Genomic DNA, 16,886 nt, shown 5'->3' on the forward strand with positions numbered 1-16,886 from the left:
ATTTCCAGAAGGACAGAAATATCCCCAAAAAGGCACCATTCGATCTTGGTGGGTTCTAAGCTGCCTACCATAGAGTAAGAACATTTAAAAAAGAAGCCAGTCAAAGCAGATTCTAGGCTAAGTTTCCTGATATGGGCTTCAATTAAACTCCACATCAAAGGGACTGAACTAGTTGTTTCCGGTCCCTCTGTGAGATATTCCATGATGCTCTGCTGTGCAGATTCCGCTCAGGGATACATGAGCCTAGAGGGAGTCTCTACTTCAAAATGGTCCAGTGCCCTCCTCCCAAAGATTACAATCTATCGGTGGCAGAAAAGAGGAAAAAGGGAAATCCTCTCATTTTGTCAGGCAGAATGCTCACAAGGGTAGATCAAAATACTATCATTTTAAATAAAATGATGTTGGGTTTAAAATAATCTGCCATCTACCCTTTAAATCCACAGACAAATTTCCTGGGATGGTTTACTTCTTTGGACCTTTCTTATTTTCCTCAGATCACGGATTTCAAGTGTCTTCATAACCTCACAACTTCCAGAAAATTTTTTTTAAAAAATTCATTATAATATGTACTTAAATATGTCTGATAAGCCTGAGATTTTGGAATCTGCTTAGTGAAAACAATACAAGTACTTGATGTATTATGTAATGATAATCTAATAAGAAAGAAGCCATCCCATGCACCTTAAAGAAAACCTCCACAAAAGAAGGCCCAATGTTACATGTAAGGTCTTACTGCTGTAAAACCAGTCTTTACAGGGATGCCAGTAAGGGATGAAATGGGATCGGGGCTCACATGCAATACAGCAGCTACACTACTGCTCATCTTAATTTCTAGATAGGAATGCATCTTATATGAGATTTAGTATTATCCTTTATGAAGCTTATCATTAATGTTAATTTGATAGGATCAATAAGCAAACTTCTTTTTAAGGACCATTCTTATGAAAGAGCAGGTAAGAGAGGAGGAAAATAAATCCCTGTTTTGGCGTCACTTACCTATCTGGCCACTGGGTGCCAGAGTAGATCTTCCTAAAGTCAGAGGTTCAGCCAAGCAGATTACTAATTCACAGGGCTGCATACCAAAGCATGAATGGTAAGGACACTAAGAGAGTCTTGTCATTCATGGAGCTGAATCTTTTTTTTAAAAAACCTCTCAACTATCTTTTCAAAAGAACTCAACAACCGTCTTCTTAATGCATTCTGTGATGTTTAGAAACTACTGAATTTTTATTTATGTATTTAAAAGCAATAGATTTAGTTTTCATTAAAGATCCTTGATACAGTGTTCCCAAACCAAAGTTGATTCCGATTTCGTTTTCATAGATTTGGTCTTGGTTTGCTTTTAGATTTGGATTTGATTTTAGATTTGACTTGGATTCAGTTTTGCTCTTCATGGATTTGGTTTTCACTATAATAAAAGCTTCAGGGGTTCCCACACCAAGTCTCATCTGTGCTGTAGCTGGACTAGCAAATGCAATCATATCCCATAGATCCAAACCACTACAATGTCCCCATTGTTAATATCCTGAGCATTGCTGGTCAGAAAATGGACAGAGCAAAATCCACTGGCATTGTTCTCTTTCCTGAAATTGGAAAGTAGTCACTCTTCTGTATCTTTCCCCATGTCTCCCCACTTCACGGACTTCAGATGTGTCAACAATTTAACAGTTTAAAAACAAACAAACAAAAAAAAGGTTCCTTAAAATGCACACTTAATAAGTATGATAAGCCCCAGCTATTAACTTAGAGAAGGCAGAGAGACCATGATTTCTTATGAAGTTTCTTTTAAACAATTCTCTACTTTTGTATCTCTCTCTTTTTTTCCTTCCTTTTTTCTTTTTTGTCAGTAGTGAAAGTAAAGTCCAATTATGGTGTCTAGAACACAATGCAGGTTTTTACTTAGATTTGCTTTTCCGTTGCTACTGTGTCATCTTCATTGACTCAAGGCCTAAAATTCTAAAAGTTACATGTGATGGAGATCTCTAAATTCCAACCTTCTGAAAAGTGGAGATAGGTTAGACCTAGCAACTTCTTTCCCCTATTTTCTATTAACTTCCACCTTTCCTTTGGTTCTTTATAGAGTGAGAATGTGTCTAATACAACTAAATCCTCATTCTGTACTCACCCAATACAAATATAAACACTAAAAGACACAACTGAAATTTTATTAAAATTTGTAAGAAATTCTCTACCTTCATCAACAGAATCTGAGGTGCTGCTTTTATCCAGAGAAAGATATTCATTTTTATTCAAGTCCAGTGATTTTGATGGTACTCTGCTTAATCTCTTTTCTGAAGTTAGTAAAGGACTCTTTTTCCACTGTTTCTCATTTTGGGGTTCCTCTTTCTCTAGCCCCTAAAAGGCAAATAATCCAATTTAAAAAACAGATCATTGGCTTAGATTTTTAAGGAGGAATCTTTAAAAACAAAAATGCTTTGAAATGCAGCTCTTTGGAAAATATGTTATTTTTACATCACACTTCCAATATAGTCCATAAAATATTGATAACTAGTAATATATTATCTTATAATATACTTACATAGTAATGAACAATAAATTTATGAAGAACATCATATAAAAAGAACTCACAGTTAACATCATGTGAATCAATTAAGCAGAAGGGAAAAGGTAGCAGAGGACAAAAATAATGGAAGAGCAGGTTCTTTGGGGTAGGTAAGGGAGAGGAAACAAATCCAATTAGAGTTCCCAGACAATACCTGCCCCATCATCTCAAGGAAGAGAACTCCCCCATTCTCAAGACCTGTAACTACAGAGAAAAGGGAAAGAAAATAGAAAGATAAAAGTCACATAAGAGTACAGTAGAGGAGACTGAATTAATAGGAAACATTAATTTCATAGCAAACTTGAAAGAACACAGTTGGCTTTGCTGTTAAGGGATTAAGGAATTGGGCATTAAAAGATATTCCATATTGATACTATCTGTACTTTCTGGGGTGGTTTAATCAAGACACATCATTTCTATAATAAATTTAATATTAGGCATTAAAGTCTGAATGCTATTGCTATGTTATTATTCAAGTAGGACTATATTATAATTGGGTTTAATAAAACAGTATAAAAATACAAACTATACAGCAAAGTACCTTCTTGCATTATCTGTGTGTAAACAGATGAAAGAGAACATTATTTCTAACCTGCCCCATGAGATCTTTGAGCAGCACTAGGCTCCAAGGAGGAAACAGGTTTCTATCAGCCACTCAGAGAGCAGAATAACAACTGGGACCCAAGATACAATTAATGAAAGGATTATACTACCCTAGTCAAAGGACTGACTCTCTAAGCACAGATTACTGCCAAAATTAAGTCTTGATTTATTTGGGAGTTCCACACTACAAAGCAACATGCTTACTAGCTGACCCAGAACCTCTTCAGCAGATGCTAAACACAGTAACCTTCCATACATATTTCTCCTGTTGTTTGTAATTGAGATATGGCTCCTATTATAAAGAATATAAACAGATAATTTCAGGAAAAGTAAGCCACTATTTTTGAGTGGTTGGTAGCTACACAATTTTTATTTCTTTGTATTCTTTTTTGTATTTCCTGGATTTTTCAAAGAATATTAATTTTATAACTTAAGGAAGCTATATTTCATCTTAAAATGTTTTAAAAATACTATTTTCAGGGCACCTGGGTGGCTCAGTCGGTTAAAGCCTCTGCCTACGGCTCGGGTCATGATCTCAGGGTCCTGGGATCGAGCCCCGCATCAGGCTCTCTGCTTAGCAGGGAGCCTGCTTCGCCCTCTCTCTCTCTGCCTGCCTCTCTGACTACTTGTGATCTCTCTCTCTGTCAAATAAATAAATAAAATATTTTTAAAAATAAATAAATAAAATATAATTTTCACTTTTTGTTATTTCCAACTTTCTAGGAAATAAAAATGACATGAAGTAAGTGACATATGATATTTTCTGACCTCTGAGAATTTCATTATACTGTTCTTGAATGAAAAAAAAAAGGAGTTGGGGGTGCCTGGGTGGCTAAGTCCTTAAAGCATCTGCCTTGGGCTCAGGTCCTGGGATCAAGCCCTGCATCAGACCCCCTACTCAGCAGGAAGTCTGCTTCCCTCTCTCCCACTCCCCCTCCTTGTGTTCCTCTCACTGTGTCTCTCTTTGTCAAATAAATAAATAAAATCTTTTAAAAAGGGACGCCTGGGTGGCTCAGTGGGTTAAAGCCTCTGCCTTCGGCTCAGGTCATGATCTCAGGGTCCTGGATCAAGCCCCGCTACAGGCTCTCTGCTCAGCGGGGAGCCTGCTTCTTCCTCTCTCTCTGCCTGCCTCTCTGCCTACTTGTGATCTCCATCTGTCAAATAAATAAAATCTTAAAAAAAAAAAACCCTTTTAAAAAAAGGAGTGAACTTCCATGTTACTTGTATTCTATAACCTGAAGACATCTATAGGAAACATCAATGAACGTATGGTCAATCTTAAAATATTAACACCTTCCTCTATATTCCACTCTCTTTCCTTAAAGGAAATATGACATCCTTCAGGGACAAAACTAGAAGCAAGACCCAAAGGATTAACTATTCTAAGAACCAGGTACAGAAGACAATATCAAGGCAGTAGGTAGTAAGAAAGACTCAAGATTACTAGTTTTGAGAATCCAGTCCTCAAAGTCAGGCTTTTGTAAAAGGATCAGGAGATTGCAAGAAATGTCCTATCCTGTTACCTCTCTAAAATTGAGTGGTTTGGCTTTCTCCACGAGAACATATAAAGAGATTAGCACCCAGAATCACTTCCCATATATCGGTAGTAAGTTCCTAAGGGTCTCTAGATGAATAGTTTTGCAAGAAATCCACAATACAAATTCAGACTGGGATAGATGCATGTCAGTTGCCTGAAACAAGCTTATAACTTGATGGACTTTACATATTCTGTTTCAATGTTTTCCCGACACTTATTCACAGATGCTGGTTGGCTCCAAGTGAGAAGATAGAAAAAGGCCCTCACTGGCTACATGCAGATTCACCTTGAAATAACAGCTTATGGTTATTGAATACTTAATGTGTATTAGGGATAGTTCAAAGCACTTTCACATATATTAATTCATTTAATCCTTATTAAAAAAAAAACCCGGGGCGCCTGGGTGGCTCAGTGGATTAAAGCCTCTGCCTTCAGCTCAGGTCGTGATCCCAGGGTCCTGGGATCGAGCCCCGCATCGGGCTCTCTGCTCAGCGGGGAGCCTGCTTCCTCCTCTCTCTCTGCCTGCCTCTCTGCCTACTTGTGATCTGTCTGTCAAATAAATAAATAAAATCTTATAAAAAAACAAAAAACAAAAACCCTATGGGGTATTACTGTCTTCATCTTATAACTGAGAAAACAAAAGCATAGAAATGTGAAGTAATTAAGTTGACTTCTTTAACGGCATTCAGGTAGCAAGTGGCAGAGGCAGGATTTGAAAGCAACTCTCTGCTTTAAACCAAGAAATTCTGGTGCAGCCCAGATTTGCATCCACAATCAGCAGAACGAAATCCTTACCATAGGAGCCCTCTCAGCACTCAGAATGTGGTCTCCAAATACCATCCTTCATGAAGAACTGTGGCCCATTAGGAAAATGGCTGATACTGAGTCTGGGACAGTAAGTGTACAAAGTGTGCCTAGGTTACATTATTGTGATAGAAAGAAAGGAAGCCATCAAAGATTACTGATCATTTCAAAAAAACAAAGCAAGGGCACCTGTGTGGCTCAGTGGGTTAAGCTTCTGCCTTCAGCTCAGGTCATGATCTCAGGGTTCTGGAATCGAGCCCCACATTGGGTTCTCTGCTCAGCGGGGAGCCTGCTCCCCCCACTCCCTCTCTCTGCCTGCCTCTCTGCCTACTTGTGATCTCTCTCTCTCTGTGTCAAATAAATAAAATCTTTAAAAAAATTTAAAAAAGCAGCCAACCTGAAGGGGCTCCCATTGGCAGAGGAGACAAAATGAGCATTTAAAAAAATAAATAATGACTAAAATGATAGAAATTCATTGAAATTAAAAAAAAGAAAGCAATGTGCTTATAATGATACTTGAAAAAATAAAAGAAGAAGCTAAGTAACGTGAATTAACCTGATGTGCCTGCTTTCAGAGTCAACTTAAGAAGCACCTCCTGTTATTCAAGCATGTGGCACAGGGTTCTCATCTTCCCTTTCAAAAGAGATTTTTCCTACCACTTAATCTGAAAAATCTGCTAACTACAAAAATACTCTACCTTATTATATTTTTAATGACATCTATCCCCCTTGGAAACTAATGCTCAGGAAACTGACTAGTAGTTATGCACCATATCCAGCTCTGAACAAAACCACACATTATTCCCTTATAATCTCTGCTACTTATAGACTTAAAACCTTTCTCCTAAGACAAAGGAGCAGCCTGACACCTTAAATTTTTAAACATTTTGTATAGTATATTTTTACTTGATCTTGCATTATGATTAACACATGGCAGCATCAGATATATTTTAAAAGGGATATCGTGCACTAACCTTTGGTGGATTTCCATCAATTGACTCTGCTTCTGAAACCCGATTAACTGATTCTCGGGTAAAACTGATGGACTTGGAAAATTTTTCATCTCTCTCGCCACAGTCATCCAAGCTACTTCTTCCTGGACTTCTGTAAGAAACACATCATTATAGAACATAATCGAGGTCAATTCCACACAAATAAGTGATTCAGTCTCCCCACTGAGGTCCTTTGCTATTATAAAGCATTTTGACAACAAATGGGTGTTTGTAATGTAACAAATAAGCCCTACTTATAACAAGGCCATCTTCTTAAATCACATGCAGGTTGACTTTATTTCTAAAAACAAAATATGCTCACATGGGATTTGATAAATTTCAGAAACCATTAAAAAATTAACCAAGTAAAGCAGCTGTAACAACAGTTAATACAATGAATATTATAGCTTGTTTAAATTTCAGTTATGAACCACCACAAAGCTTTGAAAGGTGCAGGGCAGGGGTCTGAGTTGGATGCCAGTCAACTCCAGAACGTAGTTTCAGATCTCCTTCCTTCTGATTCACTTCCAGCTGAGGTGGTGAGTCCCTCCCAGAAGGGGGAGCTCCCAATATCTGAGCACAGACCCCATCAATCAGTCCATGCCCATCTTCTTGCTCTTCTCCTTCCTAAGAATAAAGTTTAAGGAACAGCTTTCATATGGCCCTAGGAACGTGACTCTAACAAATGTGCTGAGACCTACTTTTCCTCAATTAGGGAAGAGCATAAAGAAAGGAAAATCTGGGGCGCCTGGGTGGCTCAGTGGGTTAAGCCGCTGCCTTCAGCTCAGGTCATGATCTCAGAGTCCTGAGATGGAGCCCCACATCGCATCAGGGCTCTCTGCTCAGCGGGGAACCTGCTTCCTCCTCTCTCTCTGCCTGCCTCTCTGCCTGCTTGTGATCTCTCTCTGTCAAATAAATAAATAAAATCTTTAAAAAAAAAAAAAGAAAGAAAGGAAAATCTAAGAAACATAAAAGGAGTACAACTGATCTAATGTCTAAGTCTCAAACTTACTAAGCAATTATTCCAATGAAATCTTTGCTTACATAGAGACTTAAAGCTCTTCTAAAATAAAGTAGCAGCCTAACATCTTCAGCCATGTCTTCCCGAGGAACACCCCTATTCTATCCCACCCAAATAACACTTAGATCTGCCACCAAGTCACTCTTGGCCAGGCAAAATGGCAAGGTTGAGGGGACCCAACAAGAAAAATGGCCCCTTGGAGACTAGTTCAGCAAATGAGTATCTGCATGTAAGGATTTTACAGAAGGGAGTGAACTGCGGAGAAATCCAGAAAGGAAAAAGGAGGGATAGTGATAGAGAAAATGAAAATGAAGATGAAGACAGAATAGCTGAGGAAATAAAGGTTTGAGACAGATACACTTCTTTCAGGAAGTGGGAAGAAAGGGAAAAGGAAAAGGGGGATGAGGATCTGGCTACAAAGTCTCTGAGAAAGCACTCAATCCCCAGAAGACAACAGCAGCCTCTCTGGTGACTTCAAAAAGCTGAACCTTAGAGGATATAAAGAATCCACTCAAAAATATTCAGTCTCTTCTTCTTTAAAGACTAGAAACTCCTTGAGTTGGCAGGGACCCTGGAGCTCATCGAGTTGAACTGCCTAATTTCAGAGATGAGTCAAGTGAGGATCAAAAAGACGAGAAGATTGGTTTGAGGTAGCGCAGCTACTTGGTGGCCAAGTCCAGACTAGAACCCAGATCTTCTCCATCATAATCCAAGGATCTCTGCATTATGTCAATTGTCTTTCTACACAGCTCCAAGACCTAAGAGAGACTAGTAAACTTTACAAGAAGAGTACAATGGAAATTTTTAACTTTACAGAAGACTAATAAAATATGCATGTGCAACCACATTAAAAAAAAGACTAAAATATTGATGCTGAGCTGAAATGGTATAAAGAAGATCAGCATAACTAGAAGGCTACCTAAATAAAGGAAAAATTGTGTACATGGTGGACTTCTGAAAGCTTTCTATATTAAGATTTATTTGCTATAGAATGTTTAAGTAAGAGTTTGATTAAGATATAATTCATGTACCATAAAATTCACCCATTTAAAGTGTACAATACAGTGGTTACAGAGTTGCACAATCATGATCACCACTGTCTAGTTTTAGAATATGTTCATCCCCAAAAAGAAATCCTGTACCCATTAGCAATCACTCCCCATTCCCCCTTCCTCCCAGCCTCTGGCAACTACTAATCTTTCTGTCCCTATAGCTCTACTCATTCTGGATTCCATCTCATACAAATGGAATCATACGATATGTGGTCTTCGGTGACTTGCTCCGTTCATTTGCTTCTCTCACTTATAATGTCTACTATAGAATTTTAATGTATTATCCCTAGTTGTTTTTACTGCTATGGCCTCAATTACCATTGGACAAAATGTACTTTTATTTGCACAGGCTAATAAAAATGTCCACTCTTCCCAGTGGATACCCACCTGTCAAAAATTACCTCTCTCATCTCTGAATTTCTTTATCACATTATCTATTGCTACTCTTGGCCTTTATTATTTTCAACCTCGTATTATAATCATTTGCATTCCCCACAGTACCATCAGTCCCTTTCATTAATGCACTCAATATTTATTGAGTACCAACTACATGTCAAACACCACACTAGGGTTTTCTCAAGGAAACATCATATTATCTTTGTATCCCTCAAAATATCTACCAGCTAATTTATTTTATTGTTATCTGTAAGATCAGAGATGTCACTAGGTACTTCTCCAGATCCTTAAGAAAAAGCTTTACTAAAACCACACTTTAAGTATTCCTAAATGACACAGTTACAAAATTGACATTTCCTTATATGTCCTATATTTGCTTTTGCAATTTAGCACTACTACTCACTGTCCTCGCCTTTCACTGCATTCCACTACAGAGAACAAAGAGGCAAATTCTACCCAAGGGTGAATTAATAGAAATTCTAAATTAGTAAAGTCTAAAATAATTCTGCTAGAATTCATGATTAATAAATCGTGAAATTTCAAAACATTTTGCTCTACCTTGGCTGTGCATTATCCTCGATCGACAGAGACAAGTTTTCCATCTCTTCAGCATTTAAGCCTAGCTCATTGCCATAGTTCTGCTGGAGCAGCTGCCAGAATTCCTGTCTGGTCAAGTTCTAAAAGGACAGAAAAATTACACTGAGTATTGGAAAAGATAGGCTAGGATAACACAGTGATTCAAAACATGAATTCTGAAGTCAAAATGATCTGTTGTGCAGATTCTAAATGTGTAACTTTGGTAGTTATTTGACCTTTCTAGATGTCAGTTTTCTGTATCTGTAAAAAAAAAAAAAATGTGTCAACAAAACTTATCCAACAGGATTGATAGTGGGAGTTGATAAAATGCTGATTTTAAAGTGTGTAACATAATAACTACTGTAAATGGGAAGTAAGATGTTTAAAATGGTCTTTTTGTAGAATGGTTTGTTCACAATATCAGACAATAACCAATGTGAAATTTAAATTCTATAATCCAACCCTCTGCTGTGACCACTGGGTCAACACTGAGAGTTCGAATCATCAATTCAGAATCATCCTCTTAACCCGTAATGTATCTGAATATTTCAACCATTTAAAAAACCTTATATATCAGGGGTGCCTGGGTAGCTCAACTGAGCATCTGCCTTTGGCTCAGGTCATAATCCCAAGGTCCTGGGATCCAGCCCTGCATTGGGCTCTTTGCTCAGCAGGTAGCCTGCTTCTCCTTCCCCTCTCCCTCTCTCTCTGCCTGCTGCTCCCCCTGCTTGTGCTCTGCCAAATAAATAAATAAAATATTAAAAAAAAAAAAACCTGGTATATCAGTAAACTTTAAGTTATACTTTCCTAAAATATAAAAGGAAAGGCAACAGGCTAGAATTCAGGGTATTTTCTCTGATTTACTTTTAACAAAATCCAACTTGTTCTTTGTAGGTATCATATCAGAGTTAAAATCATCTAATACCAAAAACTCGTGCATTACATAGCAAAACAAAATCAATAATAGTATGATAACCAATGATCTGATTTTTATAAATATTTTAGGTCTAATATAATTACATGATTAAGCAAGGTAGAGGGAGGCAACATAATACCTGAGGCAACTGTTGGCAAGATTCTTCTCTCTTATTCATCCAACAAATATTTATTTAGAACCAAACAAACATGTATCACTGCATTAAATGACTAAGGAGGGCAAAAGTAATGTACAAGAAAGCAAAAATGGACTTTTCAGACTTCATCAAGATAAAAGGCTTCTCCACAGCAAAGTAAATAGTCAACAGAACTAAGAGGAAACCCACAGAATAGGAGATGATACTGTGCAAATGACATTACAGATAAAGGGCTGGTATCCAAGATCTATAAAGAACTTCTCAAACTCAACACCCAAAACACAAATAATCCAGTCAAGAAATGGGCAGAAGACATGAACAGACACTTCTCCAAAGAAGACATAAAAATGGCTAACAGACACATGAAAAAATGTTCAACATCTCTAGCCATCAGGGAAATACAAATCAAAACCATAATGAGGGTGACTGGGTGGCTCAGTTGGTTAAGCGTCTGCCTTTGGCTCCAGTTGTGATCCGAGGGTCCTGGGAGAGAGTTCTAGATCGGGCTCCCTGCTCCACAGGGAGTCTGCTTCTCCCTCTGCCCCTCCCCTCACTCATTCTCTTAACCCTGACTTTCTCTCAAATAAATAAATCTTTTAAAAAGATTTATTTACACCAGTTAGAATGGCAAAAATTAGTAAGATGGGAAAAAACAAATGTTGGTGAGGATGTGGAGAAAAAGGAACACTCTTGCACTGTTGGTGGGAATGCAAGCTGGTACAGCCACTCTGGAGAACAGTATGGAGGTTCTTCAAGACATTAAAAATAGAGCTATCCTATGACCCAGCAATTGCACCACTAGGTATTTACCCAAGATACAGATGTGGTAAAAAGGAGGGGCACATGCACCCCAATGTTCATAGCAGCAATGTCCACAATAGCCAAACTCTGGAAGGAGCTGAGATGTCCTTCAACAAATGAATGGATAAAGAAGGTGTGGTTCATATCTACAATGGAAGATTACTCAGCCATCAGAAACGATGGATTCCTACCATTTGCATCGACATGGATGGAACTGGAGGGGATTATGCTAAGTGAAATAAGTCAAGCAGAAAAAGACAATTATCATATGGTTTCACTCATATGTGGAACATAAGGAATAGCATGGAGGACCACAGGGGAAAGGAAGGAAAAGTGAATGGAAAGAAATCAAAGAAGACGAGAAACCATGAGAGACTCTGGACTCTGGGAACCAAACTGAGGGTTACAGAAGGGAGGGGGGTGGGGGGATGGGGTAAACAGGTGATGGTATTAAGGAGGGCACGTGTGGTGATGAGCACTGGGTGTTATACACAACTAATGAATCACTGAACACTACATCTAAAACTAATGACATAGTGTATAGGCTAATTGAACATAATAATAAAAAAAAATGTATAAATTAAGCTCCTTGCTCTCAAACAACTTAAATATAGTTGAAGAAACATGGGAGACTTTTTAAGTTAAATATGACAGGCTATAATTTATTAAGTACTAAAGTACTAATAGAATCAACATATTATAAAAGTCTAAATGCAAGAAATATTACTGTGCATTTACATGTAATATTTGTATTAGATAAGGCTACACACTGGAGAAGTGTCTCCAGCAGAGCTGAAGGAAGGACATGAATGGGGAAAATGGAAAAATGAGGAAATACAAATACAGAATACATACATAAAGAACATAGGTAATCCTTGCTTTTTTTTTTTCTTTAGGTTTATTTATTTTTATTTTAGAGAAAGCAAGCACACACACTCATGTGTGTAGGGGGAGAGGCATAGGGAAAGGGAAAGAGAGAATCCTTAAGCAGACTCCCCTCTGAGCATGGACCCCCCCCCCCCAGGCAAGGCTTATCCCAGGACCCTGAGATCATGACCTGAGCCAAAATCAAGAGTTGGCCACCTAACTGACTAAGCCATCCAGATGCCCTAAGTAAAACTTGTTCAGAAGTCACTTAACAGTTTACTCACCTAACTGGAGTAAAAAACTTAAGTCAAAAAAATTAAGTCAGATTTGAAGTCAGCAAATAAAGACGAAGATTTAATGAGGCCTAAACATACATATGCCTTAAATTCCTCCCTGATATTCCCTTTGACAATTGCCACTTCTTAGTTTTCTTCTTCCTCCTTTCTTCTCCCTGTCTGGTGGCTATGGAATCTTTGTTACATTACACTAGATGACCTTCAGTATATTTCATGGAACCTCAAAGAGATAAGAACAAAATTTCTACACTTTAGACCACCAGTTTTCAATTTGCCATAACCAGACTACTGGGTTTCCACAAAAGCAGCTGAAGAAAATTCAGATATTATCAGTACTTTAAAAAATCAAAAATATCCAAACAGTTACCTACAATAAAGTTATTCAAGCTAAGTAATTGTCAGGGCTCTTTGGGTCTGAATTACGTTAGCCTAGAAGAGTTATCTAAGGCTGATAAGAAACTCTCATTGTAAATAATGTGTGTCTAACAAACAATAATGTTCTAACATTTTATTATTTAGTATACACCACTTGTTTGGTGGGCAAAGTCTTTTGAAGATTAGTATCCATGAAAGAAAAAATAAAAAGGATCACTAGTAGCAGAGAAAGTTAAGGAACCACTGTCCTTCATCCTAAAGATACCCCCACACATTTCTTTTCTGACTTCCACACCAGAAAAGCCATTTGTGAATAGCAATTAGCTCATATTAATAACTCAATCGTTCAAAGACACTACCTTTGAAATACTTTTAGTGTCATATATGGATGGTTAACTTTATAAAGAGAAACAAGAAAATTTCAATATACTTATGGAAGATTAACCTTTTACAAAAACTTCTCTGGAATAATAAAAATCAAAGTATTCCAAACAGACTAAAGGAAGTAGATAAACTAATGATAAATATTCAGACAGCTTTCCAAGAGTGAAAGACATGAAATGTAGACATAAAATAGTAACAACAAAAATGCAATTTTAAAATATATTATCAAATACTATCAGGAAGTTAACAGTAAATAGGGTAATATACTTTTTTTAATCTATTAGTTTATATATAAAGTATATTTTTATATACAAATATAAAAGTATATACTTACTATTTTATATAAAGGTATAAAGTATGTACATATATATAAATTAATGGAAAACAAAATAGAATTCATTTAGTTAACCATCTTTTTTTTTTAACCATCCTAAATTCACCATCTTACAGATCTGCTAATTTGTTAAAAATAACTTTTTCTAGGGATGCCTGGGTGGCTCAATCGGTTAAGCTGCTGCCTTCGGCTCAGGTCATGATCCATCCCAGGGTCCTGGGATTGAGTCCCACATTAGGCTCCTTGTCCAGCAGGGAGCCTGCTTCTCTCTCTACCTCTGCCTGCCACTCTGCCTGCTTATGCTCTCTCTCTGACAAATAAATAAAATCTTTCAAACAAATCTTAAAAAAATTAAAAATTAAAAATTAAAAAAATAACTTTTTCTATAAAGTTGGTCAGAAGTCACAAAAAATGTGGTTATTTGTAGTCATGTGGAATATTTAAACATTAAAACATATACCCAGACTGATATTCATAATTTTCTGAATAATAATAATTCTCTGAATAAGGTGTTTCAAAAAAAACAACCTAAATTTTAAACAAAGGCAGACCACCTACCTGCAAACAATGGAGGGTCTCCTGGGTTCAGCCGACAGAGAGTACTTTAATAAAATAAAGATGAACCAAGTAGCAATCAGATAAGACTCAAGTCAGAAGATCAATTTCTGGCCCAGAAAGCTTTGTGTTCTAAGTATTCTGCAGTCTTTATCTGCAGCAGAGTTCCAAATACTTAATGACAACTACGTGAAATCACTGTTTCAATCTTCTTGTTTGTGTTATGAGAGGCTTCTCCTTATGAAAGACGTGTTCTATTGAGTTTAAAGCACATTATTTGTCACTTCCTGGTCTGTAGTACCAGCACTCTTTCCAAGGTTGCGGTCAGAATGCAGAAGTGGTAGTTACACCTCACTCTACAGGTTCCTAAGCCACTCCCACTAGAAGAGGCTAGGTAAACAGAGTTTTATTAAAGGGAGAGATCTCAATTTCTTCTGTTCCACGCAAGATTAGAAACAATAAAATGCCAATGAAAATATCTGCTTGTGCTCAATTATGTAAGATGCCTATCACAATATTATTCCAATCTCATTTCAGAGATTAAATATATTAGGGGTTAAATTTTTTCTCCATGCTAACACGTTCTATTCAACTCTGGCAATGTCATTACTACTTCTTCATATGCGCTTCTTCAGTATTGATGTAGCAGTTCCAGCAGACTTGCGCATTAACCCTTTACAACTTTCAAAGATTACTTCTTGAGTATTATAAATGGAATGCCAGGAAATAGCAGGAAGAGCAAGCTATTCAGGTTGAGCTACTACAATAAGCACTCAGCACATCATTCATCACTGAAAAGTTTACATCTTCATTACTCAATAGTTCTTTCCTTTAAAAATATTTTTTACGTTCTTCAGAATAATTTCCTAGCAGGGACCTGGACTGTAATGAACACTACTGAGAGTCTCATCTACCAATTTCAATTTATTTCTCCGAAGAAAAATTTTCTTCTAAATGAAAAATCACACTTTGCCCCAATTTCTACCTAGTTATTCCGTTTAATTTAGTAAAATATACAGACAACATCAAATTTTACTCAATGAACTGCAAGGATATCCTTTTGGGGGGTTGCTAAAACCCAATAATTTTATGCAATAGCAGAATGAGTATTCAGAGCGACACTGGAGAATACTACTCCAAACTGTAGAGAGTACACCTGGGGGCTAGAGTCCACTGTCTAAAAATTAGTGCTCTTGACTTGATATGGTAGTTCTCAAAGGCTGTAACTGTGAATAGATATCCTTATTCTACTATGGTAACCAAATTACTATGAGAAAAATATAGATTAGCTATACTGGAAATGATTTTATATACCTTTGCTAAATATAAAAATCCCTAGAGTAAACCATGAATATACAGTAAATTTAGGAGGCTTAAGGGGGAAAACAGGACCTGACCTTTCCCCCACTAAGCCGCAAGAAAGAAAGCCTGGTGCACAAAGGCTGAGTAGAAGAGGAGTCACCAGCAAGAAAGAATGAGGGAAACACCAGGGAGGTATGAGCAAAGTTCAGAAGGAATGATGTCATGTAAATCAAGGGAAGAAGGTGCTCAAAATGGAGGAAGCATATAGCAGTGTGGAATCCTGCTGACAGAGCAAGTACAAGGAGCACATACATGGCAAGTACAAGGGTGCCAGGGAGTGAAACAGCCTGGAAAACCAGGCTAGCACTGGTGGTAGGGAAAGAAGGGAAAGGGGGAAAGAGTCAGTGGGGAAGGGGGAAGGAGCCAGGGCATGAGGAGCCTTGCAAGCAATGCTAAAGAATATGGGGTTTATGGGGCACCTGGGTGGCTCAGTGGGTTAAAGCCTCTGCCTTCGGCTCAGGTAATGAGTCCAGGGTCCTGGGATCGAGTCCCACATCGTGCTCTCTGCTCAGCAGGGAGCCTGCTTCCCCACCCCTCACTTGTGATCTCTGTCCAATAAATAAATAAAATCTTAAAAAAAAAAAAAGAATATGGGGTTTACACTGTTAAAATATAATAAGCCACCTACTAATTTCACATAGAAAAGTAAAAAGTTCAACACTGTGTTTTTTGAGAGACACACTTTTAAAACTATCATCACTGTAGTAACAATCTAAAAGACAGATTACAGTGTTAAAAAGAGATCATTAGAAGACTACTGTAATGATTCAAGCTAGAAATGATGAGGGGCTTCATGAAAAACACGACATGGCTGGAAAAGAAGAGGTAAGAAACAAGGATACCTCCAGGTTTCCGGCTTGGGGGACCAGGTAGAAGGACACATACACTTCACTGACCAAGGGAAAAGAGGTGGAGGAGTTCTACTAATCAAAAAGGTAAACAAGAGGGAACAACATAAGAATACACATATTTCCCCCTTACCACGCTATTTTATAGAAAATGTGACTAAAATAGTTAGCAATTTTACATTTATTTTTTCCAGTTAGGTTTGAATGTTGCACTACTAGAAAACTTCCAGATTTCCAAGTAATTCCAAAAGAAGTGATCACTGGGGAGAAGCCCCCCAAAAAGCAAGGGGATTTGATAAGGCTAAGGAGTCTACAGAAGGATGGATGACACTCCTCCAAAAGGTCTCAGAATTTGACATTAACTTCATCATCTGACCACCTTTTGGAGAAGGGCCTCAGCACTGTCGGCACCCTGAAGCCGCGCTCAGAGCGGCTGACGTTAACAAG

At 37.6% G+C, this 16,886-nt stretch overlaps 1 protein-coding gene across 4 annotated transcripts in view; it reads right to left on the bottom strand.

Moving 5' to 3' along the window:
* The window catches only part of GRAMD1C (GRAM domain containing 1C), an 88,929-nt gene that overhangs the window by 24,284 nt on the left and 47,759 nt on the right, over nt 1-16,886 (bottom strand). For 2 of the 4 annotated variants that reach the window (XM_059388119.1, XM_059388120.1), the window contains 3 exons: nt 9,527-9,645; nt 6,482-6,611; nt 2,193-2,355 (listed from right to left, as the gene is read on the bottom strand). In XM_059388119.1, the coding sequence (XP_059244102.1) occupies nt 2,193-2,355; nt 6,482-6,611; nt 9,527-9,645 (412 nt within the window). Of the gene's footprint in view, nt 1-2,192; nt 2,356-5,498; nt 5,536-6,481; nt 6,612-9,526; nt 9,646-14,232; nt 14,548-16,886 lie in introns of those variants that run through there. The other 2 variants (XM_059388121.1, XM_059388122.1) reach the window with 2 other exon arrangements.

This window comes from Mustela nigripes, chromosome 2 (assembly GCF_022355385.1).
Source record: "Mustela nigripes isolate SB6536 chromosome 2, MUSNIG.SB6536, whole genome shotgun sequence".
Lineage (NCBI taxonomy): Eukaryota > Metazoa > Chordata > Mammalia > Carnivora > Mustelidae > Mustela > Mustela nigripes.